Source organism: Triticum urartu, chromosome 3A, assembly GCF_056163025.1.
Source record: "Triticum urartu cultivar PI428250 chromosome 3A, HENAU_Tu73, whole genome shotgun sequence".
Taxonomy (NCBI): Eukaryota; Viridiplantae; Streptophyta; class Magnoliopsida; order Poales; family Poaceae; genus Triticum; species Triticum urartu.
Genome location: NC_141875.1, coordinates 61,791,134 through 61,808,542, shown reverse-complemented (window position 1 = coordinate 61,808,542; position 17,409 = coordinate 61,791,134). Strand labels below are relative to the sequence as shown.

The 17,409-nt window shown below is 43.1% G+C and overlaps 1 protein-coding gene across 1 annotated transcript; it reads right to left on the bottom strand.

Moving 5' to 3' along the window:
* Nucleotides 1-7,353: 7,353 nt before the first annotated feature.
* LOC125542838 (uncharacterized) lies at nucleotides 7,354-13,282 on the bottom strand. The gene is made up of 11 exons (XM_048706062.2): nucleotides 13,031-13,282; nucleotides 11,519-11,703; nucleotides 11,171-11,352; nucleotides 10,344-11,066; nucleotides 10,148-10,204; nucleotides 9,548-9,887; nucleotides 9,270-9,469; nucleotides 8,643-8,725; nucleotides 8,455-8,556; nucleotides 8,023-8,209; nucleotides 7,354-7,931 (listed from the first exon to the last, which is right to left on the bottom strand). Exons 2-11 carry the CDS (start codon nucleotides 11,700-11,702, stop codon nucleotides 7,842-7,844), a joined length of 2,148 nt encoding a protein of 715 aa, XP_048562019.2. The 5' UTR covers nucleotide 11,703; nucleotides 13,031-13,282; the 3' UTR covers nucleotides 7,354-7,841.
* Between the last annotated feature and the right edge of the window lie 4,127 nt (nucleotides 13,283-17,409).

Sequence of the window (17,409 nt, the reverse complement as noted above, 5' to 3'; positions counted from 1 at the left end):
TGCCCTAGTCTTCGTGAGCAAGCGAGTTGGATGCACATCCACTTAGTTTCTTTTTGAGCTTTCATACACTTATAGCTCTAGTGCATATGTTTCACGGCATTCCCTACTCACTCACATTGATATCTATTGATGGGCATATGCATAGCCCGTTGATACGCATAGTTGATGTGAGACTATCTCCTTCTTTTTGTCTTCTCCACAACCATCATATTCTATTCTACCTATAGTGCTATATCCATGGCTCACGCTCATGTATTGCGTGAAAGTTGAAAAAGTTTGAGAAAATCAAAAGTAAGAAACAATTGATTGGCTTGTCATTGGGTTTGCGCATGATTTAATACTTTGTGTGATGAAGTTGAGCATAGCCAGACTATATGATTTTGTTGGGATAACTTTCTTTATCCATGTTATTTTGAGAGGACATGATTGCTTAGTTAGTATGCTTGAAGTATTATTGTTTTTATGTAAATATCAAACTTTTGTTTTGAATCTTATGGATCTAAATATTCATGCCACAGTAAAGAAAATTACACGGATAAATATGTTAGGTAGCATTCCACATCAAAAATTCTGTTTTTATCATTTACCTACTCAAGGACGAGCAGGAATTAAGTTTGGGGATGCTTGATATGTCTCCAACGTATCTATAATTTTTTTATCATTCCATGCTATTATATTATCTATTTTGGATGTTTTATATGCATTAATATGTTATTTTGTATTATTTTGGGGACTAACTTATTAACCTAGAGCCCAATGCAAGTTTCTGTTTTTTTCCTTGTTTTTGAGTTTCGCAGAAAAGGAATATCAGACGGATTCCAAACGAAATAAAACTTTGCGATGATTTTTCTTGGACCAGAAGACACCCGAAGGACTTGGAGTCCAAGCCAGAAGAGCCACGAGGCGGCGACAAGGGTGGAGGGCGCGCTGCCTTGTGGCCCCCTCGGGGATCTCCTGACCTACTTCTTCGTCCTATAAATTCACATATATTCCAAAACCCTCAGAGGGAGCCACGAAAACACTTTTTCACCGCCGCAACCTTCTGTACCTGTGAGATCCCATCTTGGGGCCTTTTTCGGTGATCTGCCGGAGGGGATTCGATGACGGAGGGCTTCTACATCAATCCTACTGCCCTTGTCATGAAGCGTGAGTAGTTTACCTCAGACCTACGGGTCCATAGCTAGTAGCCAGATGGCTTCTTCTCTCTTTTTGATTCTCAATACCATGTTCTCCTCGATGTTCTTGGAGATCTATCCGATGCAATCTTCTTTTGCGGTGTGTTTGTCGAGATCCGATGAATTGTGGATTTATGATCAGATTATCTATGAATATTATTTGAATCTTCTCTGAATTCTTATATGCATGATTTGATATATTTGTATTTCTCTTTGAATTATCGATTTGGTTTGGCCAACTAGATTTGTTTTTCTTGCAATAGGAGAGGTGCTTAGTTTTGGGTTCAATCTTGCGGTGTCCTCACCTGGTGATAAAGTAGGGGTAGCGAGGCACGTATTTGTATTGTTGCCATCAAGGATAAAAAGATGCGGTTTTCATCATATTGCTTGAGTTTATCCCTCTACATCATGTCATCTTACTTAAGGCGTTACTTCGTTCTTTATGAACTTAATACTCTAGATACATGCTGGATAGCGGTCGATGTGTGGAGTAATATTAGTAGATGCAGACAGGAGTCGGTCTACTTGACACGGACGTGATGCCTATATGCATAATCATTGCCTGGGATATCATCATAACTTTGCGCTTTTCTATCAATTGCTCGACAGTAATTTGTTCATCCACCTTATTTTTTGCCTTCATGAGAGAGGCATCTAGTGAAACCTATGGCCCCTGGGTCTATTTTCTATCATTTGTTTCCAATCTACTATTTTATAATCTTTTATTTTCAGATCTATAAACCAAAAAACCCAAAAATATTTAGTTGTCTTTTATTTAGTTTTATCTATCTCTATCAGATCTCACCTTTGCAATTGACCGTGAAGGGATTGACAACCCCTTTATCGCGTTGGGTGCAATTGTTTGATTGTTTGTGCAGGTGCTGTTGGGAAGTTTCATGGAAAACAAAAAAAATCTACGCACACGCAATGATCTATCCATGGAGATGCATAGCAACGAGGGGGAGAGTGTGTCTACGTACCCTCGTAGACCATAAGCGGAAGCGTTTCTCAACGTGGTTGATGTAGTTGAACTTCTACGTGCTTGATGTCTACTACGCAACCTTCTTCTTGTGGACTTGTGTTGGGCCTCCAAGCGCAGAGTTTTGTAGGACAGTAGCAAATTTCCCTCAAGTGGATGACCTAAGGTTTATCAATCCATGGGAGGCGTAGGATGAAGATGGTCTCTCTCAAACAACCCTGCAACCAAATAAAAAAGATTCTCTTGCGTCCCCAACACACCAAATACAATGGTAAATTATATAGGTGCACTAGTTCGGCGAAGAGATGGTGATACAAGTGTAATATGTATGGTAGATCTAGGTTTTTGTAATCTGAAAATATAAAAACAGCAAGGTAACTAGTAACAAAAGTGAGCAAAAACGGTATTGCAATGCTTGAAAACAAGGCCTAGGGTTCATACTTTCACTAGTGCAAGTTCTCTCAACAATGATAACATAATTAAATCATATGGCAATCCCTCAACATGCGATAAAGAGTCACTCCAAAGTTCCTATCGCGGATAACATAAGACAAAAACATGCATCAACCCCTATGCATAGATTACCCCAATGTCATCTCGGGAATCGGCGAGTTGAGTGCCAAAACATAGATCAAGTGAATCAATAGAACATCCCATTGTCACCACAGATATCCCATCGCAAGACATACATCGAGTGTTCTCAAATCCAATACTCAATCCAACATAACGAAACCTCAAAGAGCAAGACTCAATTCATCACAAGAAGGTAGAGAGGGAGAAACACCATATGATTCAAGTATAATAACAAAGCCCGTGATCCATCTAGATCGTGCCAAATCAAGAACATGAGAGAGAGAGATCAAACACATAGCTACTGGTACATACCCTTAGCCCCGAGGGTGAACTACTCCCTCCTCGTCATGGAGACCGCCGGGATGATGAAGATGACCTCCGGTGATGGTTTCCCCCTCCACAGGGTGCCGGAACGGACTCCCGATTGGTTTTTCATGGCTATAGAGGCTTGCGGCGGCGGAACTTCTGATCTAGGGTTCTTTTCCGGGGTTTCTATATTTATAAGAATTTTTGGCGTTGGAAACAAGTCAGGGGGTTGCCCGAGGGGCCCACAAGCCCTGAGCTAGCGCCCAGGGGGTAGGGCGTGCCTAGAGGGCTTGTGTCCTCCTCGTCCACTTCCTGGCCCAGCTCCGGTGCTTCGGGGTTCTCTTTTGGTCCATAAAAAATCACCATATATTTTCAGCCCATTTCGAGAACTTTTATTTTTGCACAAAAAATGACACCACGGTAATTCTGCTGAAAACAGCGTCAGTCCGGGTCTAATCAAATCATATCAAAACCATATAAAATTGTTGCAAACATGGCATGAATACTTCATAAATTATAGATACGTTGGAGATGTATCAGCATGCAACAAGTTTTATTAAATTTAAACCGAGTATACATCAAGATTTAGGTTTACTCCTGTTTTTCTCAATATACAACAAATTTCTGATACGTCCATTTTGCATCATGTTTCCTACTGTTATTTATAATATTTTTCGTCATTATTTCACTTTATGATGCAATTCTAATGCCTTTTCTCTCTTAATTTGCAAGATCTATATATGAAGAGGGAAATTACCGGCAACTGGAATTCCGGACCTAAAAGGAGCTACAATAGAGATAGCTATTCAACAGAGCTCCAAATGACCTGAAATTTCACGGAGATTTTTTATTGAATATATAAAAATACTGGAATGAAGAATCACCAGAGGCGGGGGGGGCACCTGCTGTCCACAAGGCAACAAGGTGCGCCCTGATGCCTTGTGGGGCCCTCAACAGCCCTCCTTCTGCTATATGAAGCCTTTTGCCTTAGAAATAAAATAAAAGGAAGACTTTCGGAACGAAGCGCCGTCGTCCCGAAGCGAAACCTGGGCAGGAGCACTTTTCCTCTCCGGCGGAGCGATTTCGCCGGGGATACTTCCCTCAGGGAGGGGAAAATCAAAGCCATCAACATCACCAACGTTCCTCTCATTGTGGGAGGACCAATCTTCATCAACACCATCTCCTCTCAAACCCTAGTTCATCTCTTGTATTCATTTTTTTCTCGAAACCTTTGATTGGTACATGTGGGCTACTAGTAGTGTTGATTACATCCTGTAGTTGATGCTAGTTGGTTTATTTGGTGAAAGATTATATGTTCAGATCCTTAATCATATACAATAATCCTTTGATCTTTAACACGAATATGATTTGTGAGTAGTTCCATTTGTTAATGAGGACATGAGAGGCGTCTTGTTATAAGTAATCATGTGAAATTGGTATTCGTTCAATATTTTGATGATATCTATGTTGTTCTTCCTCTAGTGGTGTCGTGTGAACATCGACTACATGACACTTCATCATGTTTGGGCCTAGGGGAAGGCATTGGGGAGTAATAAGTAGATGATGGGTTGCGAGAGTGACAGATGCTTACACCCTAGTTTATGCATTATTCTGTAAGAGGTTGATTTGGATCCATATGTTTCATGCTATGGTTAGATTTATCTTAATTCTTATTTCATAGTTGCGAATGCTTGATCATAAAAGTGTTGCTTGTTAAAGTAAGAACAGCACCATAGCAGCAGCCCACCCACATATTAAATTATCAAAGTAGTGAACGCGAATCAACTAAACATGATGAACGTGACTAGACAAGAATTCCCATGTGTCCTCGAGAACGCTTTGTCTAATATAAGAAGTAATTTTGGCTTCTCCTTTGCTATAAAAAGGATTGAGCCACCTTGCTGCACCTTTGCTACTATTCTTACTTGTTATTTATTGCAAATCACCTTGCTATCAAACTATCTGTTACTACTGTTTACAATAGTTGCAGAGAATTCTTTGCTGGAACCCGCTTATCATTTCCTTCTGCTCCTCGTTGAATTCGACAATCTTACTTATCGAAAAGACTACGATTGATCCCCTATATTTATGGGTCATCAGTTTCAGTTTCACAACATTAGTTACTCATGTTTGTCTCAATATACAACAAGTTTCAGTTTCACACCCAGTTTCAGTTTCAGTACTGAAGTTAGGAGTATACAAGTTTCAGTTTCAATTTAAAAATTGAATTTTGTTTGAGTATTGTTTCAGTTTTGATTACAATTGAAGTTAGCAAGACTCAAGTGAGGGGTGATTTACTCCTGTCAAATTACTCAAGTTTACAGGAGTAGATTTAGTCAATGTACTTCACTTTGAACTGTGTGTCAAATTACAAACTCCCTGTAAATTGTTTGATAGTCAAGTTTACACAATTTGTCAAAGTACTCCAATGTAAGTTTAGTCAGTGTACTCCCTGATTGAACAATGTAATTTACTCAGTGCACTCCTGGATTATGTCAATCTACTCCCTGAAACTACTCATTCAGTATAATTCACTGTAAAATTTGGCGCCGTTGTAAATTGCATGTCTATAGAATTTGGTGCTGTTGTAAATTCTACTTCTACCTGATTATTGTAAATTGCACACGTACATGTTGCATGATCATCTGCCTCCTCTTCTTGGTTTTGCTTATCTTCAGGATAATTTTGTTGATCGTCCTCCTCTTGTGGAGGAGTCAAGTTCAGATCCGACATCACCATCCTCCTCTGTGAGATTGTCCCTCGATTGAGCCTGGAGCGTGAGCTAGGCGGACGAGTCCCTAGAGTTGTGGCCTGGAGCTGCAGCTTGTGCAGAGGCAACACACTGGAGCACGGCTTGGAAGGTGTTGGAGCACAGCCTGAGGCGGAGGAGGCCGCTTGAGCTCGGCCTGAGACGCTGGAGCGCGGCCTGGAGCTCAGCCTGATGCGCTGGTGGAGGTGACGTCGCACAGGAGGAGCTCGAGCTGGACCGCGGCGGAGGCATATGCGGGGAGGCGTCATTGCAGCCTGGAGGGTGTGAACTGGGAAGGTTTTGAATTCTGGAGGGTGGATTTGTAAAATGGAGTAACTATCCGGTACGGAGGAGTATCTTGTTGCATCGAAAATCCTAAACGGTGGATAAGCTCCATAGAGGCCGAATTTTGAAAAATTCAACTCCATACCTTTACGTTTCATGTTAATAAAAAGTACACATATACCTAGAGGCATAATGTACATGTTTGTGAATTTTCATGACAAAATGCGCTTGAAATGAGGGATGCGCAATAAAATAACCCTGTGGCTTTTCAGCACATGCACGGTTCATTGCTCGTCCATGATTTTGTTCTTTTATACAAGTCACAATTCAAGGTATTTCATCTTGAAATTTCACACACATGTACGTTGCATCCTTATATACATGTATATATGTTTTTCAGGATTTTTTAAAACTGAAAATTTAAAATTAATATACCAAGAGGTGATCTTGGTAAGCTATCAACACAAATTTGCAATCAAAGAAAATTTAAAAATACAAGCCTCTATGGAGCTCGGTCTCCAAATGGACGTACTCGTGAATTTCTCCCCGTCGCTTCGCACCATGGGAACTATCCACTGGTTGGCAATCTCTCAAGGTGCCTTGCTGCTCAAGCTTGAGCGAACAAAGCTTTGCCCCTACAATAGATAGACAGTTAGGCGGGGTTAGTGGCTGTGAGTTAGGACCATATTCTTCGCTTAGCAGCGTTGCATTCCATCCCAAACTTTCCCACCTAAACCGTCAGAATAGTCCAACATTCCAAACAGGAAGCTTACAGCCACAGGAGAGAGGGATTGCAGCACCCGAGCTCCACTGCTCTCTATATTTAACATTTTGAAATTTGTGTTTTTGAAGTTTCAAAAAAATCTGAATTTTTTTCCCGGGGATACATATACACATTCCAAATACCTGTGGCAAGTTTTGGTACAAATCTCGCTTTGTTTTGAGCTATAGAAAAAAAAAATCTGACAGTATATAGGAGAAAATGGATCCCATTTATGTCAGAAATTTCTCTTTAAATATTTCTCAAAATACAAAGTATTTCTTTTTCAGCTTTTTACCAGGCCTTAGGAATGTGTGTATGTATCCATGTATTTGATTTAGGATTTTTTTTTAGCAAGAAAAGTGTGTTTTTAAAATTTTTCAAATACCAAGAGCAATGGAGACCGGGAGCTGCAGCCACTTTTCGACAGCCACAGACGCTGCGGAACTATTTATCTCCGCCGGCTGCCAGAAAAGGCAGAGCTACTAGCTAAGCTAGGTACAAGAACAGAACAAAGACATGGTGCTTCAGCACTAAGAATCCCCGGGTCGCATCATAAAAAATAAAAGGTCACACATTGCAAAAACAGTTTGGGTTTTTCCATTCCAAATTTCGGAGTAGCCACTCATGAATCGCGATCAGTTCAATTTGTTCAGGCACCATCAAGTATCGCCCAAAAAAACAAACAGAAACAAGGAACCACGTGTCTGCGCCCACTCAAGAACGCGGCAGGAGGATATGCTGCATGTGTTCTGTTAGCGTCAAGACCTTGTGTTGCTGTAAGATCAATCCTATGGTGTCTGAGACAAGCACCAAACTGATGGGTTACATCTGTACATCCGCACAGGGGCGTGCCGCAAAAAAATCCTCAAACCCCCAGCGGCTATTTCAAGAAGAGGGTTATACTGTGATTGGCATCTCATACTGTACAGAACCCACCGGCAACGGGAGAAGGGGTCCATATGGCTCCGGCAAAAAGCAAAATGTGGGCAGGATATGAGATCTGCAGCCCTGTCAAACGACGATGGCAGAGGCGAAGGCCCTTTTCCCTATCGCCTTGTAGCCAGGGATAGTCCAGCCTTGCCTCTCGTTGTAAACTTCCACCTGCGAATCCACACAAAAGAAGGAAATGAGTGAGGCTTGAATACGTAGACGAAACAATCAGTGATCCAGAGTAAACAGTCAGAAACTATACAGTTTCAACAGTTTCTCCATTGGATTCAGACCCGCCAATGAGGTACACATTATCGTCCGCTGTCACTGCACACCCATATCCTCTTGGGACGCTGAACGGGCTGCCTATCCTCCACGAATTGGCACGAGGGTCAAAGATCTCCACAGTGGACAGCATTTGGTCTCCATCGTACCCTCCCAGAGCATATCTGAAACATAGATTGATATGTGCACTGTAAGAAAAAATTATACTGCTGAGCATGTAGTTGTATGTTTAAGAGACGTCAAACTTACTAACATCTCATTGCCTGAGTGAATGGAAGAATTCAAAATTATACATTCAATTATATTGCCTAAGGTAATTTGTTGGCATTTTGGGAACTTGATGATCACAGGGTCAAGAGAAAGAGAGAGAGAGAGAGAGAGGGGGGGGGGGGGGGGGGGGGGGGCTCACAGTGCTTCCCCCAGGACAGTAACAGAGTGGGATCCTCTTTTTGTCTTCATGCTTGCAAGCTGGGTCCAGAAACCTTCCCTTGGATCATACCTTTCTGCTGATCTGTGGGTATTAAAATCTTTCATTTATTAACAGGTTTAAATGGTATAATCATGAAAAAAATGTAGAGAATGCTGAGGAATCATTACTGTAAGTATGAGCCGTCGCTGAAATCATAACCACCAACAACATAAAGGATGCCATTTAATTCGGCTGCAGCAGGAGCAAATCGCTGGAACAAACATAGCAGTGGAAAAAATAACTGTTAGTTCTAACATCGACATAGCGGGAAAATGCATAATGGAGTGGATTAATGTAGCACCCAAAAAGTGACGTGGAAATATCAAACATCTAACGTTACTTCTACAGACCATATGTTGGCATCAATATCTCTCCAGAAAAAAAACAATATGATCTATGCTAGTGCTAAAAGGATAGACTAGAGTAGATGCATAGAAACCTGTAATGCCAAAACAGATGTCTGGCTTCTTTCCTATTGATCATATGCAAGTAAACCATAATACAATAATGCCAGGAACTCCATCCTTTAAAAGATGAAAAATCCACCAGATTTAAGTGATTAAGAACATCAAATATGCAGTTTTGAAGTTTTAAAACAGCCTCCTCCCTTCATAGCATTTCTTTTGTCTGCTCTAGCTTATAGAATCTAACCCTGACCACATATCACAAATGAGAATACACCAATAATTCAAATTGCATATTAGGTTTAGAACATCCCACTGAATATAAGTGTTAGAGGGAGCATGAGACCATACACATTGCTGCATAGACGGGCTGTATATCCAACTCCCAAGTACTGGATCAAACATCTCAACTTCTGAAAAAGATCTCGACTTATCGCCCCCACCAATAGCAAATATTTTACCATTCAATGTGGCTCCAGCAAGACTTCCTTTCTTCTGTTTCAAGCATGGGCATGCCATCCACTCATTGCTCACCCTGTTGTAGCATTCCACTGATAAAAGCAATGCAGATAGTCAAACACCTTGAACTTCTACAGAGATCTTTATTTGTCACGCTGAACAATGTTTACCTGTGTTATACCATGAATCGCCATCGCCTCCACCAAAAACAAAGAGCTGATCATTCAATGCAGCAACAGCAGCATATGAACGGGCTGAGCTCATTGGCCTCAGTGGCACTAGTCTATCTGCTGTAGGGTAAAAGGAATCGAGGGATGGCAACCAGGTGATTCCATTATGGCCACCTATTAGGAAAATTGATGGCCCTTCCAGAATATTGCGTGGTTCACCAAGAAGTGCTGCTGAATACTCCAACTGTAATTTTCCATATTGGTACTGCAGTTCCTGAATTTTTCTTTCCATGTCCTTTACAGTTGCCCTCAATACAAGTATTTCTGCATCTGACTCAATCTGGAATGCACGAGCACAATCAAAACAGAGGGAATGCATACCGAACATGCATGGGTAACATAATTAACTCAACATAACGTAAAGAGAATAAATATGGTTTCGTATTTCCAATAAACATTTGAACATGATTTAAAATCACATAGTTACGGACATGCCAATAAGAACTTAAGACAATGAGGAAAGCAGCTTCGTCTATTTATACTTTCTTCTCCAGCAGATAATGATTTGCACCCAAAAGTTCAAAGTAAACAAGGTAATACCTGTTTTTTCCCAATTGCTTGAGTCTTTTTGGATAATTCATTGATGATCTGAAGCAGCTGCATACAGTACCAGAAATAGCATTATATAAGTGTGTGCATACGGAATATTACAAACCATAATTTTGAAAATCTGGAGCATAATGTGAAAATAACTAAGGGCAACAGGTAATCAAGAAAACACAATAGCATAGGGCACCTCATCATTTCCACAACGTTGCTCAAAGGATGTGCTATCCTTCATAGGTTCATCACTGCCCAAGGTGGCGTTTGATGGATCTTTGGCAAAAGTAGCACCTAGTGGTGATTCTTGAAGTCTGGTTCCACCTGAAGTAGAATCAACAGCAGCCTCTGAGGATTGGGCCTTCTCCTGCCGTAAAAGAGACAGTTCTTGCAACTTCTGCAAAACATCCATTGGGTCATGCTGTTGACCATGCACTGGATTGATATGTGGATGGCCATCATTCACAGACTTTGTTCCTTTCTCAGTCACACCATCATCCAAATCATCCCACTCAGAAGACTCTTCATCAAAGTTGCTCTTTGATGTTCTACTTGCGCTGGCATGGTCAGCATTTCTATCAAGTGAATATGCTGAACCAGCAAACTGTTCACCATCCGTTGAACCAGACTCGGTCGACACTGCGCCACGAACAAGCTGTGCTCCTGTTGGAGATGGCAGAGGTCCAGAAAGACTGCATCTGTTTGGAGCAGCGTCAACGAGAGCAGGAGGTACAGAAAGATTCCGCTCGTTTGGAACAGCACCAACAGGAGCAGGTACAAACAAAGAAACTAAGTCTCTTGTTTGTGCATGGTCTAGCTCAAAGTGGAAGTGGCGAAACTTGTGATAATTGCTACTAATCACGCCTTTGTATATGTTCTCTGGAAGTGGTAGGCACTGAGTTTTGATAGAGACCCGAACCTTCAGAACAAAAATCAAGTCACTCACACATCACAATCAGTTTACAAAATACATACAAACTGAAGTGACAGATACATTGAACACTAGTTGTTATATGCTGATACCTGTGCTGGATATTGTGTCTTTGTTCTACCATCATGACTCCAAGCAAATTGGTCAATGGTAAGCTGGCCAGGAGTGGCAGCTTCGAAAATGCCATGCAGTTTTCTGTCACTGTAATTGAACAGAAACAGAGGCAGTCCAGGTTTAATATTCTTCACATAGGAGAAATGGCATGCAGGCAAACCTATCAAACACAAGGTAGAAAGACCATTAGAAGTTAACGAGCAGTTCAACAAAGTAATGACGAGGAACAGGCTAATGTTCCGAAAATTAACCAAGATATGATGTCAGCAACATATATTCACTGTAACGAAATTGCAAATGGTACGAATTAAAAGAAATGTACTAACCAAATAGCTGTTTAGAGAGGCATTCATTCATTGTTTTGTTGGTGCAGCCGAAAATAACTCCTGCTAGCGCATCTTCCCCAAGATTACGTGCAGGAAAAGATTGGTCACCATACCACCGAGTATTGCTTCGATCTTGTTTTGGTGCTGCGACATTGTAGGTCTCTGCCTTCCGTCCAGTACCCATTCTTTGAAAAATTATCAAAAATGCACAAAACAGAAAACAACAACCATTAGTAAACATAAGGGTGTACTGCAGCAACAAAATTATATATAGATAAATTATCACACCGATCAGCACAAATTACTATAGTAAGCACAAATCTGAAACTAGTGATCAAAAGAGTACTGACATAACCAACATCATAATATATCTGACAGCAAGATCGTACCAAAAAATAAAATAAAATCAAAAGTGGCTCCTTAAAAACATCATGACGTCCGTAAACCCGAGCTTGTCAAGTACCTCCAAACCAGATCAATGGGAATGTAGAAGACTGTAGTTGTGTTTCTGTCAAAAGATTTATGGTTCTATTTCTGACGCCAAACACCCACTGTTTGATAAAATTTCAAGGGCACCATACAAACACTGCCTGCAGCAACCAAGAAATTCCACAAGATGTGCAATCGGAGCAACACCTAAAACAGCACCAGAAAATAGATTCACTGCACGAGCTCCACGGCAAAAAAATTACAGCGAGCTACCTCGCAGTCGGCAATGCAACTGGAAGGGACACACAACAGTAGGACACCACACCTACATGCCATTTCCACCTCAAAACTCGAGGATGTCAGTCACGAAAGGCTCGCTACAGGAAATCCTCCAATTCAGAACTGCAAAATTAGAACAAGTTATGCTACTAGCTCGAGTTGCTTCACAACATCCGCAGCAACAAAATAGCAACCCCGGAATGGACGTGTTTCGACAGGATTCTGCTCCCCTACTTCCGTGAATTATTTTTTCCAATGAAACCCAACAGGTAAAAATCGTCCCCATAAACCCTGACTTCGCAGATCCCACACGGTTACTAGGCGCCAACAACATCAGAAATGGCAGCGACCAGTGTCGCAGCACGGGGAAAACGCTGGAATGCCAAAAATATCCAAAGGCGTGCCCACGGCCACCCACCAGTTGCTTAGAAAACACCAGAAAATTCCACCGTTCCCCCGTGGAAAAATCAAACCGAATCGCCGCGCTCACGCGGCCGCGCACCTGAACCATCGAGCACGCCTACCCTCAACCTGCTCCACTCGAAGCTCACATTCCGCGACCCCCAACTTCCGTACACCCGCAGCCGGCCCTAAGAACACCGAGCGGCCATGGCCGCATTGGCCGCCACCCGGTCCAAATCGACCCGCGACAACCGCACGCAGACCCCCAAGCGGGCCGCTCGCACCGCGAACAAAAGCAGTGGTACTAAAACCCCACCAAAACCCGCGCCGAAACGGGGAAATCCAGCACGAATCGCGCCCAAATCAGGGGACGGAGTCGGCAGGGAGGGAGGGATCGCTCACCTCGCTGTGGCGCTGCGAACCGGCGGTCGTCGCTGGAGTCGTCGTCGTCGCCGCCGCCGCCTCGTCTGATCGCCTCGGGCGACGGCGAGAGAACTAGGGAGCGAGCTTTGCGGGTGCGTGTTGCGCACCTGCGCTGCGCCTCTCCTGCGGGGCAAAGCAAAGCGAGGCCGCTTTCTGTGGGGCCGGACGACGTGGGCTGACCGGTGGGGCCGGCCCGCGCCCCTAGATTTCCGAGGACCCACCAACGCGAGAGCACGTCTGTGTCGAGCCTGTGTGTGACCCGTGAACAGGAGTGGCACCATAAAGGTATTCACCCTTTTTCAAAGTTGAAAAGGTATTCACTTTTTTTTATAAATGAAAAGGTATTCACTCTTGATCATAGTGAAAGAGAATGAGAATTTCCTTTTTCTGAAAAATAGATCGAATCAATTTGGACTTGTCGGTGATCATCGGTAAGTCCATGTGTGTGTGCCTACTGCCTTAAGGACCAGCGTCCTAAAGTTGCAGTCGTCATTATTGAGCATCTGAAATGTTGACATCGGATCTTGTCATTGTGAACGCACGACAAAAACCCTAACTTCACCGTTCCATGAAGACGACAGAATCTACGAAGGAGTTCCATTGACTTAGTCCAGGCGAACAATCGCAACAAAGATCAAAGTTTGAAAGACCAACTCAAAGAAAAAGCAATGTCATCTGTTTAAATGACACCTTCAGAAAGACTAAAAAAACTCAATCAACTGCTAATCGGAGCAAGACATGTAGAATGCCCTCTCCGCCCGAGCGGCGGAGATTTATTGATTTGTAATAGATGTAATCAATCGTATGTTCGTCATGTGCCTTCGTGCAAACTCATCTAGGGTTCCCTGTCTCTCGCTGACGCCGGTCCACCTCGTCTCCTATGGTACTTGGACCATGGAGGCACGGTGCATCCTGGCCCTTGCCGGCGGAAGGGCTTTGTTTTTAGATGTTTTTTTCTGAATTTTGTTAGTGTTTGTGCCATGTTTAAAAAGACGAGGCGGCGGCGGCTTCTTGAAAATGGAATAAGGTCCTCCCCGCCTAGCCCCCGTCCCGGTAATGTTTCAGGCGTCGTCGGAAGGCGTGTGAAGGTTTATCTCCTATGGATCTCGTGGGATCCGGTCATTGTTTGTGTTCGATGGATCCGACTGGATCCGATCTTCGTTCGTCTACGTCTACAACAATGTTTTACCCGATTCCGACGAGGGAGGGGAGATGATGGCGGCTTCGGCTCGCTCCATTGCTTGTAGTTGTCGCTAGATGATGTATGGATCTAGATGTAATTTTTACTTATAATGTTTTTTATACTATCTTGACAGTTGATAATAGATCGAAAGTTTTGTCGACAAGAAAGAGTACCGGAGCGGCAGCCGACAGGGGCAGGCAGAACAAAGACGAACTCAACCGTCTCTTACATGGGAGGCAAGGAAGAGGGAGAAAAAGGAGACACACGAGTAAAAAACGAAAACTAAGGCCCCATTTGGTAGTAAAGTATTTTCTAAGTATTCCAAGAATACTACAGTTTTTTATATTATCATAGTTTTATTCGCAATGAGCTGTTTGGTTGTCATAATAAACTGTAATTTTAATACTGCAGTATTGTCAAAACCGTGGTATTTCCTCTGCATATAAAAAAGAACCCTGGACCTCTTTTTTTTAACAGAGCGAGCGGAAAAACGACGTTTGTATCTTCCTCGCTCCCTAGGTGTCGCCCCTGCCTGTTGTTCAGATCTTCTCCATGGGCAGTCATGGATAAACTAAGAGACGACGATGAAGAGAAAAAACGGTGTCCATTATACTGCCGCTTGCGCTCCTCCGTATCTGCTCCTATGCCCCATGCCCCCAAGTAGCTGGTTGCCCCGCTGGCCAACTCACGACATGGTCGCGGTACTGGCTGCTCTGCGAACCCCCAACGCACTATTGTCCGAGCTTGAATGTGCCCTGCGCATTCCTAGTTGTGTGTTACTGCTGGTCAAAGATGTGTTGTATGCATGCTGTTTTGCCACTGGCCGTGCAGCCGCCGCCGGACAAAATTACTGTTCTGACCTATAGGGCTAACTAAATCCCGATTTGACCTTGTTTCAAAATAAATTTCGTTTCTGACCTTTTTCGGTGACGCCAAGATCCCTGGCGTCTGGGTTACGAAGCAGACGCCAGGGACCCTGGCGTCTGGCCCCTGGCCCGCACTGCCCGCGTGTCCGTTGACCTGCTGACGTGGCAAAGGGGCCAGACGCCAGGGACCCTGGCGTCTGGCCCTGGTAACAGAATAACCCTTGGGGAAAATGTGTGGGACCCACCCCACACACTTTCCCCAATCCACAACCCGAGCTTGAAGAACACTTGGAGCTCTCACACTCTCTCCTACCCCTCAAGCTCCCCCTCAAATCCTCTCCAAAAGGTACATCCCTTAGGTGGATCTTTCCATCACTTTGTTGCTCTTGTTAATCTCCCCCAAATCATCCAATTATTTTTTGTCAAATCTTGTTATTTTGGTTGCATTTTATACATGTTGGTGGAACCCTAGTTCATGTTTTCTCCCTTATGTTAGTGTGAATGGCTTGGTTAACTTTGATAATATAGTGCTATGCATGGTGTGTAGTAGGAATATATGCTTGTTGAGTAGAAAGATTAGGGGTTAGGGTTAGTTAGTGATTAGGGTTAACTTTACTTAGTGTGTGTTAATTAGTGATACTTTTGTGGACATCACCAATAATTTAGTCTTGATATGATTTGGATAGAATTAGATGTATTTGGATAAACACACCAATTCTCATTGAAGTCTTAAATCCATTCATGTTATTTTTAGATGGAGAGACTTGTTAATGTTCATTACATGGACAAGGAGGCATTCTTGAGTAACAATGCCGACACGGGTGAGGAACCATTGGTTTTTGATACAAGCCCTAGCTATGAGGATGTTGTTGCAAAAGTGAGACAAGTCTTAGAGTGGATGGACACCAATGTTGATGTTAAGTTAATAGGAAGGTATGATGTTGGAGTTGGAGCCAAATCTCGCTTGAAAAGTATGCCTATCACCTCGGATTTGCATTGGGATGTATACAAGGAAAAAGTATCCCAATCGGAAGACAAGTCACTTGAATTGTTTGCCACCAAGGTTGAATCTCCTCAGTTTACCATTGATTTGAACCGGCATGTCTCTTCCCCAATGGATGACATGACCGAGAGGACAATGGTGCCACTTGTTGAGCATAGGGTTGTGGTTGATGCCCCCAATGTTTATCCCCCACCACGTCCCCGTGTACCATCTATCAAAGCAAATGAGGTTGAGTTGTATGCCCCCAATGCTTCTAGCCAACCACCAACTAGCCAAGCAAATGAAGTTGAGGTGATTGCTAGTGACGAAGTAATTCAAGAGGATGAAGATGTTTATGATGACGACGAAGAGCAAGAGGAAGGGTTTCATGGTAATGATGTTGGTGACTTGGATGCGTACATAGCGCAAAAGGACATGGATCGTGACTTGCCTTTTAGGCGTCAATATGCGTATGACTCGGATGACGAGGGTCCAGTTGAACAGTTGGACGAGGATGGATTCACAAAGGAGGAGAACCAAATCCACTTTGAGGTGACGGGCTTACAAAAAAGAACTCACTTGTTTAAAGATCTCAGCATTGCCCATAAAGCTGTTGTTGACGGTGGAATGAGAATGACGGCGATTGAGCCAACACCATGCCCGGATCCAGGAGAACCAAGGGTGGAGAATGAGGACGAGAATGCTTATTTGAAGAAAGGATTGAAGTTTCTGAGCTTGCCTATGCTGAAGTTTTGGTTGGCTGACTATGCCATTCGAAACCATAGGCCAATTTATGTTGAGCACTCCGACATGAAGTTGCGTTACACCGTGGTGTGTGAGCAAAAGGAATGCACATGGAAGGTTCGTGCAAGAAAGCTTAAAGAAACCGAAGAATGGGTGTTGAAAAGTTGTGATACCACTCATAGATGCAAACCGCCATCGAAACGACTTAGAAAGACACACCGTCAACTCACATCTGAGTATCTCGGATACAAATGGATGAAAGACATAGCCTTTGATCCCATTGTGAAAGTGAGGTTTCTCATGCGGACGGTGAAAAAACAATTTGGTTATGAAGTCAAGTATGGGAAGGCATGGAAGGCAAAGGCAAATGCTATTAGGATGTTGTATGGTGGTTATGAAGAAGCATACAACCAGCTCCCAAGGTTGTTGGCCGCGATTGCACATAGGAACCCGGGCATGTTTCATGTGGTCGAGGATCACGAGGGAGTGTTCCACCGTGCCTTCTGGAGTTATGGACAATGTGTGGAGGCATTTCAGCATTGTCGTCCGGTCTTGTCTATAGATGGCACGTTCTTGACCGGTA

Coding starts and splice junctions, on each gene's coding strand:
- LOC125542838 (XM_048706062.2), bottom strand. CDS start 11,702: ATGGGTACTGGACGGAAGGCAGAGACCTACAATGTCGCAGCACCAAAA. Junction 9,888..10,147: donor AAGCAATTGGGAAAAAACAG/GTATTACCTTGT, acceptor CGTGCATTCCAG/ATTGAGTCAGATGCAGAAAT. Junction 8,210..8,454: donor ACTGTCCTGGGGGAAGCACT/GTGAGCCCCCCC, acceptor TCTATGTTTCAG/ATATGCTCTGGGAGGGTACG.